Source organism: Apteryx rowi, unplaced genomic scaffold (assembly GCF_003343035.1).
Source record: "Apteryx rowi isolate R43461 unplaced genomic scaffold, aptRow1 scaffold_149, whole genome shotgun sequence".
NCBI lineage: Eukaryota > Metazoa > Chordata > Aves > Apterygiformes > Apterygidae > Apteryx > Apteryx rowi.
The window spans coordinates 286,890-310,638 of record NW_020447741.1 but is presented as its reverse complement, the minus strand read 5'-3'; the positions used below and the strand labels follow the sequence as shown (position 1 = coordinate 310,638).

Below are 23,749 nucleotides of genomic sequence, written 5' to 3'. Positions count from 1 at the left end.
GTCACAGTATATCCAAGACTGTCTCCTCATAAATGACACATAGATTCATAGAGACATAGATAAAAGTGTTATGGAAAACAAAAACAAATGTTCTAGCCTGCAAAATACAGTCATGATAATATTAAAAGACTCATTTAAATGTGAAACCCTTGATCTTTAAGTAACATCTGGGATGAGATAATGCAATGACAAAAATTCCATGAGAAAAGAATTGCCTCACAACCACAGACCAGAGCTTTGGCATTGGGTACCATGTCTTTGTGTTCATTAATCAAGTATGGTCTGGAATTACCACTACTGATTATGTTTTTATTTTAGGTGATGTTTAATGGTATGCTCCATATTATCTTCAACCATGAAGGAATACAAAGTCAAAATCAGCACCATTACTCGAAAGAGCTCAGTTTTACCATAAAATGTTCAGATCAGTAGTGCTCTGCTCAGATTAACAGTGCTCTGTTACCAGATTCTGTGTAGTGTAACTTGTAGGTACATGCATAAAAGGGATCCTTCTTACATACTTCTAATCATTTCTGTAGAAGGGGCTCATACAGGCCTGTCTCCATGCTCAGAGAGCTCCACATGGGAAGGAATGGGGACTAGGGAAGAACCAGACAGAGCAGCAGGGAAAAACAATACCTCGTATTTTCTAACCCCATGGAGAATCTGCAGGAAAGATGTGACCATTCCAGGTGGTATTACTCTGCTGTGGGGCTAGCCAGCCACCCAGGGAAAAACAGGGGGCTCCCAGAAACACAGCTCCAGTGGCTTCAGATTCTCACAGAAGGGGACAAAGCTCTAACAGGCACAAGATGTACAGGCAAATCACAGCAGTGTCCCACTGATCTTCTGAGGAGTCACTAGATTTGGAAAAAGGCTCCTCTTTAGGTCATGGGTGTCTGACATCTTTATCTCAGCAAATAAAGCTGAGAAACATGACCTGGAGGGACAAAAAAGTCTCAGAAGACATGTAAAACAGATTCAACATTAACAAAATAAATGAATAAAAGAAAATTTTGGTAGTTTTTAATTGACTGTCTTTAATCTTCTGAGGTCATACTCAAAATCTTTGGACAGATGAGAGAAATCTCTCCCACAAGAGAGGACCATAGAACATAGGCCTCACCATGAACTTTGATTAGGTTTATATTGGTGAAATTACATGTATATTAAAAAGTACAAATATTTTTAATATTATATGCATATAAAATAAAATGCTCAGCACAGTCTCTACAGTTTTCCTTCAAAATTCTTTGTAATCCATACACAGTTATCAATAATATATACTCTTTTGGTTCACATAAGAATAATCTTCAAGGCCTAATGATAACAATATTAATCCCCTTATTCCGATTATGATTTTTAGTTTGAATCTTTGTCTGATTCTCCTGTGCAGCCTACCTTGTGTAGCCATCTTACACCAGAGAAAAGTAAAATGCATTAATTTGCAAATCACAATACCATTATATGTTCAGTTTGCGCAAGGGTTGGGGTACATGAATGTATAATGAAAGCAGTAAGTAAAAAAACAACAGGAATATTTTGTACAAAAGGGAAAAAGAGAAAAATAATTGCTTCAGTCTGTTTTGTATGTTGTGTGTATTTCTTTAGCAGGACAGTGATAGCTTCCCCGTATACTTGTTTTTCTAACATTTTTTTCTCAGTCCAAAAATAAAATATTTAATCAAAAATCTTTTTTTCCTCTAGGGAAGAAGATGTGTGAAGTCCTTCTTCCTGAAATCCATTATACTCTCCTTAGATGAAGTCCTTAGATGAAGATGGCTAATTGTTAAATGTCTAGAGTTAAAATAGTTGCACATATATAAAATTTTGCCTAATAAATATTGTGATGTATGAGCTAGCAACTCAACACTGTAGCAATCTTTTAACTGAAAAACAAATTCGAACCCATTGTAATATTCATTTGTTTAAATAAAATGTTATGCATGTTGTATATTACCTAATCTTTGATAGCCAGCTATAGGCCTGGTTTTATAAAGATTTAAGGAAATAATCAGCTGTAAGCCTTCAAATAATTCCTATTTGCATATTTAAATTCAAGCACATTCTTAAGCCTTTTCAAGATTGGTCCCTATAGATTTTGCACATTCAGCTAAACCTGAGTCAACCAGGTATCAATATGCATGCAATACAGTATTTTCCAAAGAAAATGTTCCATTGCTTCTTCCAGTTGCTTTTGATATTTATCATGTACATTAAATGATTTTTCTCAATATGCAGTAATCTTCTGCCTTTGGTATTTCTTACTCGTAGTTTGCATCTAGAGTTACATGATAACAGGGCACCCTTTATCAGGAAAGATGTGTGTTTCTCCTAAATTGTACCTGCAAATTATAATAAAGGTTAAGGACTGATACATCTCTGAGTGATAAGCAGAATTCTAGGTGTTGTTGATTTTGTTTGCTGTGCCTGGCACCTCTGAGTATTCTTTGCACACAGTAATATTTACCATTTCCGATTGTATCTTTGCTAAATCAGTTGTATTCATTTCGAAGCATACAAAATTATGTGTTAGATATTAATGTAGAAAAATAACCATACTCTAACTATACCATACCTTTTCCTGTACTTCTACTTACACACAAAATAATTGTACGCATTTACACAAAAGGGCTAGTTACTGGGGAGAATACGTTTCCTGGCCTGCAGTACAGGGAAGCAGCATTTCCTAACCCACAGTCCTCTCTTCTGGTCCACCTCCATTATATATTCCTGTATTACCATATCCTAATCTTGAGAGATTAACAGTCTTAACTCCTGTAGTCACACCCATTGTCAGAAAGCTGGGTCTGAGAGACAAGTGTCTCTTACAAAATGCTTAGCTCAACTTTTATAAGGTAGGATACACTAATGACGAAATGTTCAGAGAAGAGTCAATTTGTTGTGTGACCAATGGAGAGCATATTTACAAAAATTTCAGATGGCACCAAGTTGGGAGCAGTTGCAACCACTTTGGAAGATACAGGTCAGAATTGAAAACGCCCTTGAAAAATCAGAGAGACAGGATGAGATCAACAAGAGGAAACTCAATAAAAGCAAGTACCAACTACTACCCTCAGGCAGAGCGCAAACATGTGAATGAAAATGCCAGAGGGGGCAAGTGAGGAGGTGCTGCCTGGCAGGATCTCAGCTCTCGAAGAGCGGGACAGTCTCAGGCAAGGCCGCGTGCGGGGCATCGATTGCACTGCAGGAAAGCCGCGCTGTGGACGGACCAGGCGGATACCCTGCTGCACGCGGGGCCTCGGCACAGCGGGATATTCCGACCAGAGAGATCCCTCGGGAGACGTACGGCCCACCCGGACAAGCTGAGGCCTTTTGCTTTGTTTAGTTTAGAAAAGGGAAGCTTGAGGTGGCAGGCGGTAGGAAGAGGACAAACACCGCCACCACCAACTCCCAGCTCTGCCTGTTGCAAAGGGGCCCAGAAGCAAATTATTTTGCCCTTGGGGAAGGAGAGGGAAAATCGTTAGTCTGGAGCGCGGACTGAGGCCAGGGAAGGCCCTTGTCGGCGGCAGCGCTGGCGGAGGCCAGGCCCTGCTGCTGTGGGGCATTTCCAGGGGAAGCCAGGCGAGCGTCTTCCTACGGGCACAGGCGCCCCGTTCCAGCTCGGCTTCCCCTCACCGGGCGGCGGGGCCAGCCGGCCCGGCCCGGCCTGGCCTCGGAGCGCGGCGGCGCGGCGCGGCGGGGCGGGCAGAAGGGGAGGGAGGCGGCGGCGGCGCGCTCCGCCCGCCCCCCCGGCGCCGCTTGGCGGCAAAGGAAGGGCTTTGGCGGGGGAGCGGCGGGCAGCGCAGCCCCGCGGAGAGCCGGCCCCGCGCCCCTCCTGGCCCCGCCATGCTGGCCGACGGGGAGCTGCGCAGCGCGGAGCTGGGCGAGCCGCAGTACCTGCGGCAGGTCCGGCACATCCTGCAGCACGGGCACAGGAAGGAGGATCGCACCGGCACCGGCACCATCTCCGTCTTCGGCATGCAGGCGCGCTACTGCCTCAGAGGTCGGCACCGCCGCGCCGGGCTCCGCGCCGGGCCATACGAGCGGCCCCGCGGCTGCCGCCGCGCCGGGTGCTGCCCGCTGCTCGCTCGCGGCCGTTGGGACGAGCAGCGCCATCTTCCCTCCGTGGCGGCGGCGGGCGGGCTCGGCGCTCGCGCGGCGGGTTTTCCCGGCCATCCCTTCGCCCTCTTCCCGCCTTCCACCCTGTGGCAACTCAGAAATCCCCCCCCCCCCAGGCCTGTTTTATTTATTTATTTGTTTATTTATTTATATTTTTTTCCCCGCCGGGGCCGTTCTCCTCTATGTAGAGTAAAACACGGCTCGGTTCACGCTAACAAAATATTACTCATCATCTCTGACGCTTTTAAACTGTTTTTTTTTTTTTTTCAGATCAGTTTCCGCTGCTGACAACAAAGAGGGTATTCTGGAAAGGAGTGCTGGAGGAGCTGCTGTGGTTTATCAGGGTTCAGTATTTGGATGTCTCTTGTCCATGCCTGAGATACACGTGTGCCTGAGATTAATATACGTAGAATGGGGTAGTGTGGAATGGATTTCAAAATCTGGGGCAACTGCTGATGCTTCTGTTCATACAGCAAAACAGAAAAAAGCACAACAACCTAATGTTTTTAAGGCATGCAGAAGTCCATTATCTTCAAGACATTCCATCCATTCTAGTGAAGACTCTCACGTTGTTACAAATCAGAAGGATTTTTATTCTGTTTTTTTTTTCTTTAAGGGAACTATGAAATAATAAAGAGTTTTACTGTTTTAACTATATGCCATAGATAAAAAGCCTAATAAAGTCTCTTTTATTAACGTTTGAATATGAAATAATAATATGAAGTAGACTGTGGGCAGTTTAATTGTCTGCTTTTTATTATTGAGATAGCCTTTATTGATTTGAACCAAAACTGGCAATGAGGAACCACAGATGCAGTAGGACTGATGTAAACAGTAAGCTTTTTAGTAGCAGAAAATTTCAGACCTCATAGCTTTAGTTAGAGTAGTAAAATTCAAATATATGTGTCTCTTGATGTGCTGTGACAAATACTAGTATGGGAAGGGTATATCTAACCGTTTGCTAGATAGCAGGGCTCGAATGCACTTTTTTTTTTTTAAGTATTTCTTTTTTAAAGATAAAGGACTAGATGCTCCCCAAAACTGAACACTTTTCATGTTGGATTTTTGAGTCTACTGATTTGGACTTGGAGCAGAACTAAATGAAATTTCTCTGGGTTATTTTTCATTTTATCAAAAGGATTTTTAAGAACGTTCACTTAAAACTTATTATAGGTGGCTTGGGAAAGACAATGTCTAGGCTGCAAGTTTTTTGTTTTTCTACTTTTATTCATCTGAAAAGTAAAATCCTGTTCTCTGCAGATGTGTGTACAAAGTGATACAGCACAGTTGACCTTGAGACTGTACTGTTGTTGAGTTCACAAGGTTAGAAGAACCTTGAGTTAAATAACAGGAGCGTGGCACTTCAAATCTTAGCCTAGTCTTAGCTCATGATAAGTTGTATTCGGACCACGTGCAAGGACAAGCAGACTGTTTGTCCTTTATAAGTGGAGAAATGCCTTAGCTACTAAAGCGTAATTCAACTATTTCAAATCATGTCCTCTATCTTGCTAATAATTAGGAAGTAGACTTCTTACTGCCTGTATTTTGTAGGGTTCTACAAATGCCAAAGAACTCTCTGCAAAGGGTGTGAAGATTTGGGATGCCAATGGGTCACGTGAGTTCCTGGATAAGCAGGGTTTCTGCAACAGAGAAGAGGGGGACTTGGGACCTGTTTATGGTTTCCAGTGGAGGCATTTTGGAGCAGAATACAAAGACATGCACACAGGTGAGGACATAAAAATATCACCTTTGATGCTTAGTCAGATGACTGTAATTCCTCTCTTTTAGAGGTCTGTGGGTGGGATGTCCGATTGTTAAAGATACTGTTCACACTATGAACTGAAAGCCAGAATAAATTATCTGTTTGAAAGGCTGAATTTCATTATTTTAACTGAACCTAATTATCCTGGAAGATGTGGCTTTGTATATTGTAGCTTGACATTTGTAGAACAGCTGAATCATAAGCCATGCATTATTTTACTGTAATCTGGAGCTGGTATGGTCACTGATAGATGGAAAAATATGTCTGTATTGCATTCCAGAACCATGAGCTCGCTCAGTTTTGATAGTGGTGGAAACCAGACTGCAATCTCTGAATACCAACCCAGGATCCTAATTCCATGATGCAATTGTGTTAGCAGGAACTGATGTTAGTGCACTACATTCATTGGGAATTGTGGAGGAGAAAGGTATTCCACTCTGCAATTGGAACAAAGTAGGATGTATCCATAGCAGATGATGCTGTGGACAGAGTAGCTATAATAAATTAGGATGTGATGCAGAATCTGTTGATACCATTTTCAGTTCAACTAGTCCATTAAATTTACTCTCGGATGTCTTGGCCGCTCTTTTGTAAATCACTGAGGGAGAGGATGCACAAAAATTTTAGAGGACTGCCATTTAAAAAAAAAATGTCTAAAAAAGATTGTTCCTGTCTGGTTGGTGTGATTTTTAACTCAGGTAGATTGATAGCATGGTTAATTGTATTTTTATTTCTTGTTCTTTGTTAATACAGTCTCAAAGTTGACATTAGTTACAGATGTTGGACTTTATACTGCTAACATATATGCAGACAGCTACCAGAATATAGTTTTATGCTAACACAAATGGAGAACTGACAGGTCTAAAAACCCTTACTAAAAAGTTGTAGCATTCCTGAATTTAGAAAAGTCTGAAGCATAACATAGCTTGGCAAAAATGAACAAAATAAATTACCTTAAGTAGCATTACTAATGGATAGGTAATTAGCTTCAGGAGCTAACATAACCATCTGAAGAGGCTTTCTGGCATGATGCTACTGACAGAAGAAATCCCTGAGATGGTAATTACATATCACCACCTTATTTGACTGCTTGGGTCTCTCCCTGTAACCATAATTTGCTTTTGCTTTGCAACAAGAGTTACTAGTCAAAATTGTGTTACCAAGCATGCTGATTCACTGGCATGAGTCACAATAATGAATAACAACTAATGACTCTTTTACTCTCAAATTTATTCTACCTGTTCTGTTAATTCCAGTGAATTTTTGATATAATTAATATTGGGCCTAAAAATCAGCCTATGGGGATCATTGTGGGAAATGTAATATGCTGTGCTATATGTGATTAAAGTTTCCTTCTGGCATTGAACTCCATGGGAACTTAGTTTTCATAAATGACCTTGTGAGTGCTATATGGATGTGTATACTCATCTGTCAGAAACTTTCTCCTGCTGAGCATAAAAGAATTGTGGCACGCCATGTTACTGGCACCCCATAATTATTTTTTTTTAAAGCAGCAGCAGCACTGTAGCATATAAATACCTTGTTGCCCATTCCAGCACAGCTTTTGACCTGTTAGATAGTAAGTCATTATGAGTGATAAGGTGACGAGCTTGTTCCAATTAATTTTTTGTATTTCAAGCTTTATTTCCTGGGATGTAGTTTTTACTCAGACTTCTTATTTGGTCTTAAAAGAGCTCTAGTTGTTGAGGCTGGGAAGAAAATGTTCTAAATGGGAACAGTCCCATTTCAGTGAGTGCTAAAAGTACTCAAAGCCCACCGAAGAGACAGGGGGATATACTGTAAATACCATCATTGCCGTTTTGCAAACCTTAGAACACCCTAAGGAAGAGCAGCAAAGAATAGGTCACATTTGGAGTGTGCCAACTGATAAATTTATCACATTCAAAATTATGATAAAATCTTCAGAGGATGTCATTTGGGTATCATGTTTCAGTGTTTCAGTGGGAAAATGGCTGGGCTTTAAAAAAATTTAATGACTTGAATCTGTCTGACTTAGATCTTACTTGGTATCTTTCTTCAGATTACTCCAACCAAGGAGTTGATCAGCTGCAAAAAGTCATTGAAATGATCCGAAACAATCCAGATGACAGAAGAATCATTATGTGTGCTTGGAATCCAAAAGGTATTGAACAGCACACTTCAAATGAATGTGGTTGCATGTTACCTTGCTGTATGCTAAGTTGTGTGATTTCTAAATCCATTGTCAATAGTCAGTTCCATGTTGGTGGCTTTGCTTCATCTTTAGAAAACTACGAGGACTGTAGCTATTTGCCTGCAGTAAAAATGGCCATGGAGTATAAGCTTGATTCTCCCTTCTATTTAATTCTTGTGTTCAGACCTCAAAGTTTTTGACTATTGCTTCAAAGTTTTTTCTCTCTAGGTTAAAGTGAGGAGTGTACAGTATGTGCCTACCACTGTCTTTGACATGCAATCTCTGTTGAAAGACAGTACATTCAGCTTCCATTCATGTTCTTCTTTTAAAAAGGTTTAAACCCCCCCCCCAAAAGCAAACAAAACAGTGTGTGTCTATTTTTAACCATATATGAAATTACAAACTTACAAAAAAACTTGTAACTAGACAACAAAAATGTTACTTGTGTTATAATCATTTTCCTTGGACATAGGTTGTCTAAATATCTTTACTCTGTAGGGCTACCTCTAGCTGAGAGCTAGTGCTAGAAAATGTTTGGCATTAGTAGAACTGTGCACAAACAAGATGCTCCAGCATTTTCCAGTAATGTCTCTAAAAGGGTGTGCCACATGCTATTACAGCTATTGTAAGGTTAAATATTCTCAAATATCAGCAGCTGGTTAAAGGGTTACCTGTCTAGCTGTGAATACACTTGTAGATAAACACCCAGATCTTTTGTTTTCTGGTGTTATTTTTTTTTTTCCTGATCATTAGTCAGTTTTATACCTCATCAAGCAGTAAAGGTAGTCAGAAATGCTTTAGGGTACATGCTTAATTTTTCTCTTAATGTCTTCCTTCAGGGAAGTGAACTGGTTCACCTAGCTGAGTAAAACTAAGCTGTGCAGCATTATGGCATAAATCTGTTCTGTGCAATATCTGCTTATGACTCTTCTGGTTCTACAGCTCAGGAGACAGCTTGTTATGACCCAGTCTTAATTGCTTAGACATCAGGTGCTTTTAAAAAGTAGAGAAAAAGCAACAGAATGATAGTGCAGTTCGATTTTGGTGTCTGCTGTATCTCATATAGTGCTTATCCAGTTTGTGCATCTTTTATATTTATACACTAACGCTGTTTTGTTTTTTTATTTCTCTTTCTTCCTATATTGCAATTTTTCAGATATTTCTCTGATGGCTTTGCCTCCTTGCCATGCTCTTTGTCAGTTCTATGTTCTAAATGGTGAATTGTCCTGCCAGCTCTATCAGAGGTCTGGAGATATGGGACTAGGAGTGCCCTTCAATATTGCCAGCTATTCACTGCTCACATACATGATAGCCCATGTCACAGGGCTCAAGGTAGGTGGGCTGTTTAATCATTTTACTTAATCTTGTCTGAACAGTGAGGGACTAAAAAAATAGACTCTCATATCATATATAGGAAGAACTGGAATCAGTGTAGTGTTCAACATCTGTACTGAAATATGTGTAAGAAAGGGCCCCATGAATTTAACATGAGTTGTTTCTTATCTATATTGACAGTTGGGATCAGCAATGTAAAAATTCTTAAATTCAGGGCAAACAGGCAGGAGATCCACCAGATCTTTTTAACTGAACATGTCAAAACTGACCTGTTTCACGAGTTTACTTCCTAAAAGTCTGAACCGAGCACTTGTCGTTATGGTGATAATAACAAGTATACAATACAAGTTATTAAAAATTCCGTAGCATCTGTTTTTTACTGGAGGTGAAGATTAGCTCAGTGGTTGCTTTCAAGATTTCAATTGGATATTCTGCCCACCTAACTTTCTGCTGTAATTGCAGTTGGGTATTTTTTTTTCATTTCCTATTGTAAATGGTTATGTGGAGTGGTAGTATGTGCTCAGACAGCTGCTGCACTGTCTCTAAAGAGCTGTATTTTATAATTTGACAGAGTAAATTACATGCAGTACAATCTTATACAAGTGAAAAACCCTTCTCTTTAGAGCATTTAAAAATATATTAGCAAGGCCATTTGAGCCTGATCCTGCTGCTATTAGCAGCAACATGAAGGGAACTTGGATAAAATTGAAAAGTGGGGAAGAATCAGACTTCAGAGCAAGTGCAGATGTATGTATAAAACTTAGGCCAAGGGATCAAAGAAAATGAAGTTTAACATTATGTCTATAATGTAGCTGTTCACCTGCCCCCAGCCATTTCCTCTCACAGCTTTGGTGGTTCCTTCCCTGCCCCGTGGAGAGGTCCACAAATCTTTGCTTTTAAGATCCAGCGTACTGTGAATTACTACAATGAGATGTTGTCTGATGCAGAGCTCTGAATAAGTATGGTTTGCGTAAAATCACAAAGTAGATATTTAGTATATATTTATATTGGGTAGTGATAATTTTTACACTGTTTGAATGTTTTTTGCACTAAATGACATTAGCTGAGAAGAAATGCAGCCTCTGAAGACAGACATTTAGGCCACGCAAGGTAGGTGTTTGAAGTAAATGCAAGGAATATTCTCCTAACCCCTTCTGTACTGTAGCAGTCCAGTCTTTGAGTGTCAGGTGTACATCATTTTAGCATGGTATATCCAAGGGCTGGTCTGCACTTTGGTCAGAGATTTACTTATAGCTGATAAAACTTATCTAAGCTGGCTTTAAATTGCTCAGGGGTTGCTAAGTAGCAGAACTTGCAAACTTGCAAAACCCATCTGGATGCTTTGGGGTCTAACCTATGACTGAGAGTTGCACTGCCACAAACTATGTTGTCAAGGTAGTTAGTTTAAGCCAGCTTTGGCAAGTCCTACTTAATGGATGTGGAGTGGAAAAGTTGTATTCGTCACTGCCTCATCTGTTTCCATCTGTGTTAGCTCATTAGTAGTGCTCCATTCAGTCACAGTCGCTATTATCCTAGCAGGATTTCAAAGATACTTCTGTAAGTTAGGAAATTTAATATTTATTAATTATGCATTAGTCTGGGAAGAGAGAGTACTTGGAAGCTTGCAAGGATGTCTTGATAAGCTAAGTCAATACAGAAGTTGCAATTCTGCAATAGATGCTAAGAATCCATACTGTAAGCATTGTAATGTTTTGCTTTCTTGAAAGCTGACTATTTGAAGACCACATGTATTCTTCTTTCTCTTCAGCCTGGAGAGTTCATACACACATTAGGAGATGCTCACATATATCTGAATCATGTGGAACCTCTGAAAGTGCAAGTAAGTACTTTCTCTATATCCTTGTATCCTTTTATCTTCCACTGTGCTCATTCAATACAAAGTTATCTTTTGCAATCAGACTTCATACTCTGAATATTATTTTGCAAATAATAGTTTGTATGTCTTTTCTTCTCATTTCTCCCTTAATAACCGTAGTACTTGAAGTGGGTAATGTATTAGCATTTAACCTATGCCTAACCCTGGTTAAAACAGAAATGTAATAGAAATATGATTGAATTATATATCAAATTAGAGACAGATTGCTACTGTTCTAGGTCTAAGTCAGAGATCCAGAATCTGTACCCTTTTGACTTCATCATTACAAAACCTTAGAAAACAATTCTGCCTAATACAGGTAAAATAAAATACCTTTGGGGTGTATTAGTAAAGAATAACATCAATTGACAATAGTTAATCAGAACTACTATTTGGCTGAATATGGCTATATTTTCTTCAGGAGGTAATTAGATGCAGTTGAAGCAAATCAGAATTTTATTTGACTAGACTTAGGTTGGACTGAATATCGTCACCATGCATATGGTTCAAAACCACCCAAAGTACCAGTCATTGGTTTGGGCTCTAATATCCCCATTAGAAACTGCAGCATATTTGGTGCACACCTGGGTCAGAATTTCCAATTTAGTTTCCTCTGGAAGGAATCTGATTTGCAACCACCAGAATTGCTCTGCAAAACTTGACACTGCTTGCAGTGCGTTTGGATGATCACGGAATCCACTTCAAAATTGTGCTGCTGCTCTCAGTCAGAATCAGTCAGAACCCTGAAGTATGTTCCACCTAGCTCTGTTATACTTTTTTTTTTTTTTGAGTATAAGTCTTCCTGGGGAGGAGGGAGAATCTACATAGTGTAATCTGAATTGATTAATGAGATCTAACTTTAATTGTGAAATTACAGAAGCAGCACATCCTTAATCTTATCCTCCAAATATTAGCTTTGTACAGTAAACTTGGGACATGTTTTTATTTCAGCTTCAGAGGGAACCAAGACCTTTCCCCAAACTCAGAATTCTTCGTAAGATTGAAGACATCAGTGACTTTAAGGCAGAAGACTTTCAGATTGAAGATTATAATCCCCATCCACCTATTAAAATGGAGATGGCTCTTTAATACTGTAAACCAGCTTCTATTAACATGGAAATCTAACTAAGCTATCTGGCTTTCTCAGTACTTCGTTATGCTTTTTTTCTTTAACAGAAAACCTTAGTTAATTTATATGGAGATGGTCCTGTTCTAGAAAGCAACTACTTCAAAAGAAACTAATTTTATTATTGAAAAAGTAGATACTAATAGAGCGGTGTTGCCTTCTGTATCAAGCTGTCATACAGAACTGATTTTTAGGCATGGAAAGTGGTGCTGTTTTTTTCCAATGTTAACAAAGCAGGGCAGACTTTAGCTTCTGTGTGAGTTTGGATTATTTATTCCTGTTTTGTAGGCAGTACATATACTATACAGATGCTAACATAGTTTTAAATTGTTAGTGAGATAATTTCCTACACCTTGCATCAGTTACCAGTGGCTGCTTCAGTTACCACCATAGGGAAATGCAAACTTCTACTGTGTAGTACTTGTTTATATGCTTTATTTTGTACTGAAAATAAGAAAGTTTATAATAGAGGACTCTTTCAAGATTGAAAAGCTCTTTAAGATGCATATAATGTTTAATAAAGCTTTTTAAAAAATGTCTTTTGAAAGGGATGATGCATATTTAATTTTAGTATGATGTTTGTTTATAGCTAGTAATAAATTAAGAGTTGGAAAGCAAAGGTAAATTCTGTTTTACTTTAGGACCTTGGAAAGTGAGATTTAGCAAGGAAAAACAAATCCAGACTTACCATGGTCTTGGTAGGTGAACCAAGCAGGAAGGGAAAAGGTCTTAATGGAGCTGTGTCTGAAATAGAATCTCCTCATAACATCTATGTATCAGCATTTTTCATTCCTCAATCCTACAWGAATGATGAATTTGATACAAATCAATCAGAGCTGTAGTTAAACCTAGGTTACAGGTAGCATTAGCAACAATCTGTCTGCCTTGCAGCAAACCATCTGTATGTATACGAATGATGAATAAGCCACATCACTCATCATTCAAGTCCAGATCCCTTAAACATACAAACTAATTTTACATCCTGGAGCAGTAAAAGTTTAGCAGTAGAAGTGCTTGTAGGATTTGAGCCTATAGATTAAATCTTAACAGAATTCAGCTTTTCTCTCTTCTTATCCTTGCAACCTTTGCAGTAACTTCAGTCCATACAAAATTCCTCTTCAGAAATTCAGTTGTGGATAGATTACAGTTAATATTCAGACATGGCATAATCAGTATATATTTTAACACATGGAGGAATGCCTAGTAATTTTTATTCAAAATCTCTGTTGATTAATTTTTAGAGTCAGTAAATAATGACAAATATCATTGCAAGGTTGTTTGATTTGAGTTAATTCTAAGAATTTAATAAACTGGGTTTTGATTCAGTTCATTCAGGGGCTTGAATATAAGAGGATTGTTGCATTTTTCTTAAACTAAACTGATCATAACTTTCAGAAGCATTTTTTGCATCAAAGTTATTTGCAAATCCCTTCACTATACAGAAGCACTTATCTTCAGATGAATTTTTTTGTAGCACCACCTTGTTGATTCTGTGTGCTCTAAAAGTAAGTTTGAGGAATTTATCTTTCAACTAAAATCTTGGGGGGATTAAGTATTCAATGCTGCTGCGCCTTTTGGCTTGAAAGGTGTTCCTGCCAAACTTCTCCTTCTGGAAACTGGTAGTTTCTTGCAGAATTTTCTTTCATTTCAGTGGGATAGCCAGCATCCTTCACAGATCAGAATATTTTTTAGACATTGGGTAGGAACTGAGGATATATTTTGCAGCTGGGTAACAATTTTCTTTTGCTGCTCAAGATTAGAGTATGAGTTTGTATCCTTCTTTGAGCCTATGGAAAAGGCCAGTGGGAGTCATCTTCCCAGTCTTACCCTATCCCTATCGTCTGGTTAGAGTTACAGGGATAACAGATGTTGAGGGCACATTCTTAATACGTTTATGTGTCTGCTAGGTAAGTGAGCAACAGAAACTATTAGACCTGGAGACATTCCTACGACAATTCTGACTAGGGTTATGCTCCTTTCAGAACACTTTTCAGTTTTACACTTTGCATTTAGAAGGTATAATTAATAGTTCAGTGTAATAATGCATCCACCATCCCTTTTTTCAGTGTAAGAGTACTGAAGACCATGTGAAACATTTGCTTTATATTTTAAGATTTTCAGTCTTTCATTGTTTGTGATGGAGATACTTTCCTTTGTGTGTACAGTTAAGACAGCATACCTGAGGTGGCATGTAGGAAGCATTCTTGACTACGGTAGGATATTTGAAGTGTTTATGAAGGTGGTCTACAAATTCACACATCCTGGAAAAAAAAACAAACAATGGAGCTCAAGTATGTCACAGCTGAAGGATGCTCTTCAGGCACCAGTCTAATCCCTGCTACCCCAGGCAACAGTTTCCTATACCTCCTTACATAGAGCAGTCAACCTTTACTGTAGAGCTAATGTCTTTCTGCCTTTGGATACTACTGAAAATGCACTCAGGAAATTAATCCTAGAAGACAAATTTTATTCTAAATTCTAACCAGCAGGACTTTTAAAGCTTAAATTGTTGTTCCAACATTTAGTCCAGCACAAGAAAATTGCAGAAAGAGGCTATCATTACCTTCTCTAAGTACATCAACTGTAAATAAGCGACTGCTTGTTAGACAGGTTCTCCTCAGTACCTACTCAGTTCATCTTCCTTTAACAGAGATGATGAGACTGTACATGCTGTTTCGGCTGAGATCATACCAGAACCTTGCTTGATACATGGAAGATCAAACCTATCTTTTTTTGAGGCTTCATCAAGTGGATGCTCAGGAGCCAATGTGTAATTAAGTAACAAACTCGTGTCTTGTCTTCTTTCAAATACTGAGCTCACAGACAGTAGCAAATATTCTTGTTACTAGACTTGAAAGCCAGGTCATATGTTCCTTACAGTAATTTTCATCCCATCTCTAGTAGTCTAGTCTAGTTTTGATATTCCAGGTGCCGTCTGTATTAATGATATATCACAGGTTTAGGTTGACAGCAACCTTATTATCATGTGTGCACTTCTGTAAATTAAGGATTCTGTGTGTATTTACAGACCTCTAAGGTACAAAAAACCCGATTAGGTTGCAAATTCACCTAACAATTGTGCCTGCACTTAGCAAGTTAAGTTCCTTTTGCTGGAAACCACTTTATGTAACACTTCAAATAAGCTGGAATCTGCAGAGCATTTTAGCAAGTGTAGCTAGAGAGGGCAGGAAACAAAAAGTGGTGGTCTCAGGGTTTGGCTAATGGGAATTAGCAATCTCAAAGAAATTAACCAGAACAGGAATACTTACCACCAAAGAGAARGAATTTAGAAGGGGAATCATTTACTTCTTTTCATAAAATAAGAAAGAGTTAGTCGAGTCATAAGGAAAATTAAAAAAAAAAAACTTTTAAAGTATTGCCCTTATGCAACGCGACAAATGGTCCAGTCTCACATTAGTGTATGGGCATACAGAGCATACTTAATCATGGTAAGCAATAGACTAATACATATAGCTCTGGAGGGGCTGCTGCTTCTCAGTATATGAATTAACTAAACATAATTGTTCCCCTGTATCAGCACAATTTACTACTGACAGCAATGGTAGAAATGAAGCTTGTACCTTAAACAACAAAGTCCAAGACAGTTTATTATTTATTTATCCCTCTGCTTGAGAGATCAGAAAGATTTAAAAGAGTAGAGATGGTTTATTATACAGCAGATATTAATGTGAGGAAAGTTGAAAGTCTACATATTTAACATTTATAGGTATGAGACTTCTATGTTTTCAAGCAAAGAAATGTGAATATGCCAAATGTGAAAAGATTGTTTACTGCTGGCAAAGATGACTAGTAGGACTGCAGGCTGACTGTATTCAGAGCAATATTTTAAACAAAACATGTTAGGGACATTGTTAGATCCTTATGGGTATAAGGAACCCATAAGCCAATTGAAAGAAGGGGGTGTTCTTGGACTTACTGCCTGATGAATAAGTTGTCCCAGCATTTTCCTGTCCCTCGCACTTCCCAGCTGATGACTTGAGGAGCTCTACAGGTAGCAATAAAGTCTCAGTTCCTTACTAGCTCTGCATATCCATAACATTTTGCCCTGCTGACTGCTGCGCTTATTCTGCCTCACAATTTGGCCTTGTAGAGTTTCTCCTCATCTGTCATTCCTCCTCTAAATGCATGCTTCTATCACTTTTTTCCCTACTTCCTAGAGAAAATTCAATCAGCTAGCAAAGATAAATTTCTTACCACTTTGCTTAGATACTAACTCCCTCTATGTTCTAGCTTCTTAGACAAACTTTTATAACCCACATTATTTTTATGTGTTACAGTATGTTGCAAAATTGGCCTTACTTCAATACCACTGAGAATATGAATCATCATCATGATAGATTAGGGGTCAGAAGAGAAGGAACTGTTTCTGAATTTTGAGACAAACACCTGATCTGCCATCAAAATCTACAGCCTGTTCGTTAATCTGTCCTGGTGAGTTTGCCACTCTATTGACTGGGAGCTGTGAAATGTCTGGGGACAGAACACAGCCCAGTTCTCAAGTAGCTTTTTCAAAAACACTACTGACTGTTCACTTTTACCTGCTTGAACTTTAATCCACACTTCTAACTTCCCTTTGTAGCCCACTGGGATAACAAGGCAAATGCATGGTGGAATTGCCATGTAGCAATGTCAGAAAAAAAGGTGACCATTGCCATGGTCAATTGCTATGGTAGTATTCTTTCAAGACTTCCAGATACTGAGATATAATCAAATACTTTCAAGTGCTGGACTAATTCACAAGGCCAATTCCCCCACCACCAGGGCAAACAGAAACTGAAAACAAAACAGAACAATCTCTGTACTTAATTAAGTTAAGAACATGGGGGAAATGACTAAATGATTAAGATCAACGATGTCACCATTCTTTCATGGCATTTTAACAATGCTCCTGTCAAACAGTCACAGAAACTCTTCCCCCCCAAGTTCACTAGAGAAAGATGTTGCCCAATGCTGAGAGATCAAAAGTGTCCTGGTGCAGCCCTATAGTACAACACCAAAAAAAGGAAATTACAGTAGTGCATACAAACTTGTGCCCAGAAATTAAAAGCATGAAGAAACTAATCATACTAGTTGGGGTGGGTTGGGGGAGAGAGAGAAAGATGTTCTCACTCCTGCAGCGTTTTGCAGAGCCTTACTCTGAAACTTTTTGGCCATCAGCAACACAGACAAGTTTTCATTCACACTTCCCAGTCTGCAGCTGTCAATTTGGAAATAAGTCAGGGCCTTAGCTTGTAGGAGCTGTTTAAATATCACTCTCTTTTGGCACTGTAAGGGAAAAATAAAAAGTCAAGACCTGAAGTCTCTAGAATTAACATACTACAAGAGCTGCTGGCAACTAACATCAAAACATTTGTACAGTGTCCCTCCTGTGTTTCTCAATAAATCCAAATTATTTTAATTACTCTATTTATATGAAACATTGCACAAGAATTTGTATGAAGAGAAGTTCAAGGATGCTGCCAATATTAAAAGAATTAGCCTACGCTTGTAAAGTTAAACTACTAAGAGGGTTGCATCTGACCTAAGTGTGGATGAACAGAGGCAGACTGAAAAAAATCACTGTGTGCCTAACAGCCCAGGCTTCCTGGAGTGAGTTTAGAAATTACTACCCCTTAACTGGATTTTGACCCACATAAGTGAAAGCGAAGCGAAAATACCAAGGGAAAATGGTTCTTCCAGTCTAGGAACAAAGTTAGTGGGCTTAGCCTGAGCAAACATGGCTCACTTTTGTAGTAGATGTGTTATGTAAAGCTGATGTTGCAGCTGTCTGAGATCAGAAACTTCCTGCACCACTCAAACTTTCAGAGCATTTTGCCTCACMGTCTTTTTAGGAGTGAGGCTCCTTTACCAGCCAACTCAACCCCTTCTGGTTACCTAACCAACTGCAGCAGCCTCCGTGTTTGCAGGCAGGGAGGGACTTCAGATGTCACAGGGGACTGAACCGTCTTGACCACAGTTAAGCATGCTCACTCAGCACTGTACTATTGGGATGTTCATGTRAATGAACAGCCATTCCTATTTTGAGGCAGCTGGAGTGAATATAGCAGTGATTCTGCTGTCATTTGCTATCATTCCTTCTCCTGCAGACCAGTACAGCCAGATGAGGGATAGCCTTGTAGACAAGATGCTTAGATAAGAGTCAGGATTGCATTTCTAGCTGTGCTGCAGATTTTCTGCTTGGATCTTGGCTATGTTGTTCAGTCAGTTCAGGCCTCACATCAATTTTCCATGTCTGAAGTAAGGATAACACCACTCACCTTATTCACAGGGGAGTTCTGCGGATAAATATATTAGATGCCTATGTGATTCTTAGAGGTTATGGTGAAAAGAAGAAAAAAGGTTTTCAAACCTTAAAGCAAAGCCTACATTCAGGAATTGGCCTTTATAAAGCAGGGCTATTCTAATGGGTAATTCAAACCCATCCTGATAGATGGTCATTATACAAAACCCCCTCCCCCATACAGAGTGTACTGTCTACTGGCAGACAACAGCTGAAAGCAAGAAGCGCTATGAAATATGTAGATAGCAGGGCTTGGCGTGAGAAACTGGCAACAGAGAAACTATGCTAATGCAGTATTTCTCTCCAGTTGCTCCAGAGAACTGAGAGTTTGTTAATTCACATTGCTTGGTTTTGTAGATTTAGTGTCAAGACTTGGCAGGAAGATAGGTGCAATAAAAAACAACTTTAGGTTGTAGACTGGTATTCTAAAAGGTACCATTCTGTCTATTGACACATCACTATTGATGATGTATCCAGGAAGTAGTTTTGGAAATAGGTCTTTGGACTCATTAAAAGTATTTAATGGGAAAAGTATTTAAATACAGCTGATGGCAATGACTTGCTACTAATGCTAGTAAGGAGTTTTGTTGGCCAAAAGGAAAGGTTACTTAAAAACCTTATAAAATAGCTGTATATGTAACATCCAAAAATGGAGCAGAACAACTTTGCTCTGAACAAAACCTGCAAGGGCCCCAAGTACTCTAATAGGTCTCACTCCTGCCAGTCCCACCTGGGACTACATGCTCCCCCATGGACCTTCAGTCCCTGCCCGAGCTATGCTGTTGGTGCAACCTGGCATTGCARCTGTGCCTATGCCTGGCCACAGGCTGGCCTCATTACCGCGGACCTGCCTGCTGATCACTGGACTGTGCCTGACTCCAGTTATCATCACTGGGCCTCATCCTCACCCTGACTTGCTGGCTGGTGCTCCCAGCTTGACCTTGGAGCTGTCTCTCCACCACGGAGATGGTGGAACCATGCCCAGTTCCCCACCCTGCCCTGGCTCTGGGTTCCCCACAGCAACTAAACCCCTCCACATCTGAGCACAGCTCTGTAAGGTGTGAGAATGCACCTCGCTGGAGAGGGGGGCTGCTCTCAGGGCCCTCAGGGTGCTGACAGGCCTTACTGGCCCCAGCCAACCCAGGAGCCCCATTTCAGCTCAGTCTGGGGCCCGTAGTCCTGGCTGGAGCTATGTCCCAGGCATGCCTGTTTCCAACTGTGCTGCAGCTGTGCCTGGCCATGGCCTTCCCTGCATCGATCCAGACCCTGACCAGTGCACCCAGGTGCCACCTGTGCCTAAGGGATGAGCAGGCATGGTGGGTTGGGAGCCAGTGTGAGGCCACAGGGCCCGTCTGTTGAAGCCCTCTGTGCTGCTAGGCGTCCCCTGAGCAAAACTGGGCAGAGAAGCCAAATGGGGGATGTGGCAGTTGGTGGAAAGATTTCAACCACTGCTTTTGTTTTGAGCAGTGAGCATGAGTCGAACCTATGTATTGTGATGGCCAGGTTAGATTTCTTTGGGGTCTTCAAGAGACTTGAGTCTGCCCAGGTGATGCCAGCTGAAGACAGAGTCTTTAGTTTCTACAGAAGTGCTGGATATCGAGGACACCCTAGGACTGGGCCCCTAATAATGACTGAGCTGAGACCTAAACAGAAGGAGCCTGAAATAACTTCCTGTTTCCAATGTTTGAGTTGTTTATTTGTGAATATTTCTCAGAGGAATACTGTACAGATCCCTGTCAGAAATAGGAGGATAAACTACAACTTGCTAACAGAATAATCTTCAGAGATTGTAATCTTTACAGCTGAGTTAGTGTAGCACAAATAGCGGTGATATGGGAATAGGAGCCAGGAACCTCTTCATTCTAATAAACACTCCGTCATGTAGTCGCAGGGAGGTAATATCTACACACACAGGGCAGTACTGAGCAAAACACTCTCATTGACTCCAGAGCCACAGAGCAAACTGGGAGCTGTGCTAATTACCCTTGAGCTAAAGGGGATATCATGGGTCAGGAGCCCTGCAGCTCTGTACAGACCATATTGTCCAGACTTGTGCTGCACAGATCTTTCTGGTGACTTTTAAGATATCTCATGCAGCCACAGCATGTTCTATTGAGCAGCATGGACTTATCTTTGTGTCTTCCTTCTCTAGCTGTTACATGGGCAACCATGACCACAGATGCATTTGTTCATATTGCTCGCTGCTCGGAGAATACAAAAAGTTAGCAGTTACTCTCCTAATAAAAATAATAAAAAAACCCAGCAGGTATTTCCAGGTGGTTCATAGAAATTGTGTATGGGAAAAAAGGAATCAGGGAAAGAAGGTAAAGGCAGGCACCCTTGTTAGGGAATAGCTGAAACAGATATCAAGTAATTTTCATTTGTAGTATTCAACTCCCTAGTGAGAAATGCAAGACAGTTTTGGCACCAGCTCCCAAAGGTTATGTAGTAGTTGCATTAAATAAACAGTAATTAGGAAAAAGCCAAAAACACTTAAACACATACTCACATGTTCTCCTGTTGCCACACCAATTCCTAGCAGTGCTAAGGCCTGCAAGGAAATAGTAAACATTCAASACTTGCTTCTGGTTTTTAATTCCCAATAGAGTTACTCAGTAGCATAAAGGATGGAATAACAGTTGATTCAGCGTAATGTTTGCTACTCATTTTATAGAAAATGTTACACATGCTATAAAAATTTTTATTGATAATTTTCTGCTTTTTCTGCTACACAAACATATAAAGAATTATAGAGCAAGGTGTGCGGAGCAGCAAAGAAATGCACATGCTGTACATGTGGGGCTTTAACAGTGCCGCTAAGTACATCATGTTGTGAGTGCAGCCTCTGAACCAATATACTTCCAACTTCATTGAAATATTAAGTTATGAGTTTTAGAACAAGTCCATGCACATTTTAAACTAAATGTTGGCTGCCTTCCTCATGCAGGCATGACAGTCCTTTTACATATTTTTTAGGAACAAACAAACAATTCCTTTAAACTTAAGGTAATACAGGTGCACAATGTGAGTCAAGGTCTTGTAACAAATATATTCAATGAGACTCTGAATAACTAGTTCAGCCTGAACTCTGAGTATATCAAGAAGCAGTATAAACAATATATTACAGTTTTCTAGACTGGAGCCACTATATCATTACTGAAATAAAAAAAATAACCCTTCCAACCTTTGCAATGGTTGCATGTCCCAAAATATCATCTGGAGAAGTTGGCTCCTCAGTCCATAAGGGTTTAAATTCAGCTAGTTCAGTGACCTACTCTACTGCTTCCTTTATTTCCCATCACTTGTTTGCATCCAGCATCTGGGGGTAAGGAAAATAAAAATCAAATGCACTTCAGGATTCTATTGACTTTTTCTGTCAGAATCTAATAAAAGGAACTGAATAATTGACATGAACTGATGAAAATCCAGGATATTGAAAGGAAATTAAAAGCTGAGATTCACATTCTGTCTGAATCATACGCTTTTGGCCATGCTTATGCTAGGAGCTTGCAATGACTATAGCAATACCCAAGCTAGGTTTGAACACGACAGATCAGGAGCTGTAGCAAGGACAGAAGGGTCTTCTGAGGGAATCAAAGTGTCTTGTCAGCATATACTGGAGTAAAACACCCTAAACACGGACATGGCTGTCTGAAATTTTCAGCAGAAAACCTTTTTGACAGAAAACATAACATGTAAGTAAGACGTGTTTCACAAGCAGCAGTTAGCTCCAACAGAAGGGCAATTCCCCCTGTCCCCCAACCCTTCAAAAAATGGAACATCTGAAAATTATTAATTTTGATCTGGAAATGACACCATGGTTCCTTTTCAGGTTCTCAGGTCCCTGCCGTCCTGTGTTCACAGAGTTCCTCATTAGGCATTTCATGATGTATGGCACCCTCGAAAGTCCCATGCTGCACTGCAACACTCAGAGCAGATGGACAACTGTGGCATGTCACGGAAAACATGGGGCAAAGGATCCAGTGTATAGCAGTTAATGAAGTCAAGCAGACATTTCCAATTCTAAATGCATGACTTGCATCGAATTATTTCTTTTCATTCAAGTGGTTTTAGTTGGAAATTTTTGTTTTCCAGTTTACCTTTGGCCAAACACTGGAGAAAAAATATTAACAAGCTTTCCTCCAGAAGCCTTTCTGGATATAAAAGGCACTCTAAATCTTTTAGAAGGCAATGCTGCAAGTGGGGTTCCCCTCCAGACTTGAATGGAAGTTCTGGCACATGAAATATAGGATGAAATTCTTAGTCATAGATATACTTGGTCATGTATATTGCTCTTTGCCGGTGTATGTCAACATTTGTTGGCATCATTATTCAGGATTTCAGGAAGGAAAGGAACTCTTTGCCAATAAATGTACATAATGGGAGATCTTTCATCTCAGAGTTTTAAATATAAAATGACWTCCTACAGTAGCAGAAAGTGATATTCATCATTATTTTGTCAGGGCCAATCATTTTTTGTATAAATCTGAATCTATGAATATTGTCCTTCAGATCTGCACCCACCTTTACTTTGAACCTAGACGCACGTTTGGAACAAGATATAGATCACTTCTGAATGATTAATGTAACAGTATATAGGAACACATAAACTAGATTTTACAATTTCAGCATTACTGTCTTATAGAAAGAATTTTTTTTATTATTTCTCTTCCCTTACAAGCAGACTTCATCCTACTGTGAAAATAAAACAGCAAATGTTTTTTTCATAGATCAGTGGAAACATTGTTATTTTCATTTGCCATCAGCCCTCAGCTTTGCCATACCATTCCTCTTTTCCTGCAATGCAGTATTATGTTTATATTTCTGCCTCACTAAGCGGGGCACACGTGTCTTTGCCAACAGGTTGGCCAGCCTGGTAAGGAGGGCTTTAAACTAGGAAAGACGGGGGAAGGGGAGAATTATAGTGACAGGGTAGTTGGCAAAAGACGGCTCAAGTCGGGACGCCTCCAGCAGGTGAATGCAGCCAGGGAAGTGCGCATGGGATGTGGCTATGGAGGACCCTCTTTTACCCCTCCTGGGAAACCTGCATGCTC

At 40.0% G+C, this 23,749-nt stretch overlaps 2 protein-coding genes and 1 long non-coding RNA gene across 4 annotated transcripts in view; 1 reads left to right on the top strand and 2 right to left on the bottom strand.

Annotated features, from left to right (window-relative positions):
• Nucleotides 1-1,044: 1,044 nt before the first annotated feature.
• On the bottom strand, nucleotides 1,045-3,989 carry LOC112962463. The gene is made up of 3 exons (XR_003252310.1): nucleotides 3,901-3,989; nucleotides 2,868-3,004; nucleotides 1,045-2,345 (listed from the first exon to the last, which is right to left on the bottom strand). It is a non-coding gene; the product is annotated as an uncharacterized LOC112962463 (long non-coding RNA).
• On the top strand, nucleotides 3,788-13,774 carry TYMS (thymidylate synthetase). 2 transcript variants are annotated; one of them, XM_026058645.1, is made up of 7 exons: nucleotides 3,788-4,006; nucleotides 4,393-4,466; nucleotides 5,674-5,848; nucleotides 7,926-8,027; nucleotides 9,214-9,389; nucleotides 11,161-11,232; nucleotides 12,220-13,055. In XM_026058645.1, exons 1-7 carry the CDS (start codon nucleotides 3,850-3,852, stop codon nucleotides 12,355-12,357), a joined length of 894 nt encoding a protein of 297 aa, XP_025914430.1. In that variant the 5' UTR covers nucleotides 3,788-3,849; the 3' UTR covers nucleotides 12,358-13,055. The 2 variants fall into 2 exon arrangements, with proteins under 2 accessions (XP_025914430.1, XP_025914431.1); XM_026058646.1 differs by having other exon boundaries at nucleotides 3,800-4,006; nucleotides 4,393-4,421; nucleotides 12,220-13,774.
• A 176-nt stretch (nucleotides 13,775-13,950) lies between these two features.
• ENOSF1 (enolase superfamily member 1) overlaps nucleotides 13,951-23,749 on the bottom strand; it is a 17,780-nt gene continuing 7,981 nt past the window's right edge. Inside the window, 8 exon segments of the mRNA XM_026058608.1 lie at nucleotides 13,951-14,061; nucleotides 14,574-14,660; nucleotides 17,095-17,156; nucleotides 17,159-17,188; nucleotides 17,551-17,680; nucleotides 21,205-21,246; nucleotides 21,880-22,020; nucleotides 23,151-23,232. Of these exon segments, the coding sequence (XP_025914393.1) occupies nucleotides 13,951-14,061; nucleotides 14,574-14,660; nucleotides 17,095-17,156; nucleotides 17,159-17,188; nucleotides 17,551-17,680; nucleotides 21,205-21,246; nucleotides 21,880-22,020; nucleotides 23,151-23,232 (685 nt within the window).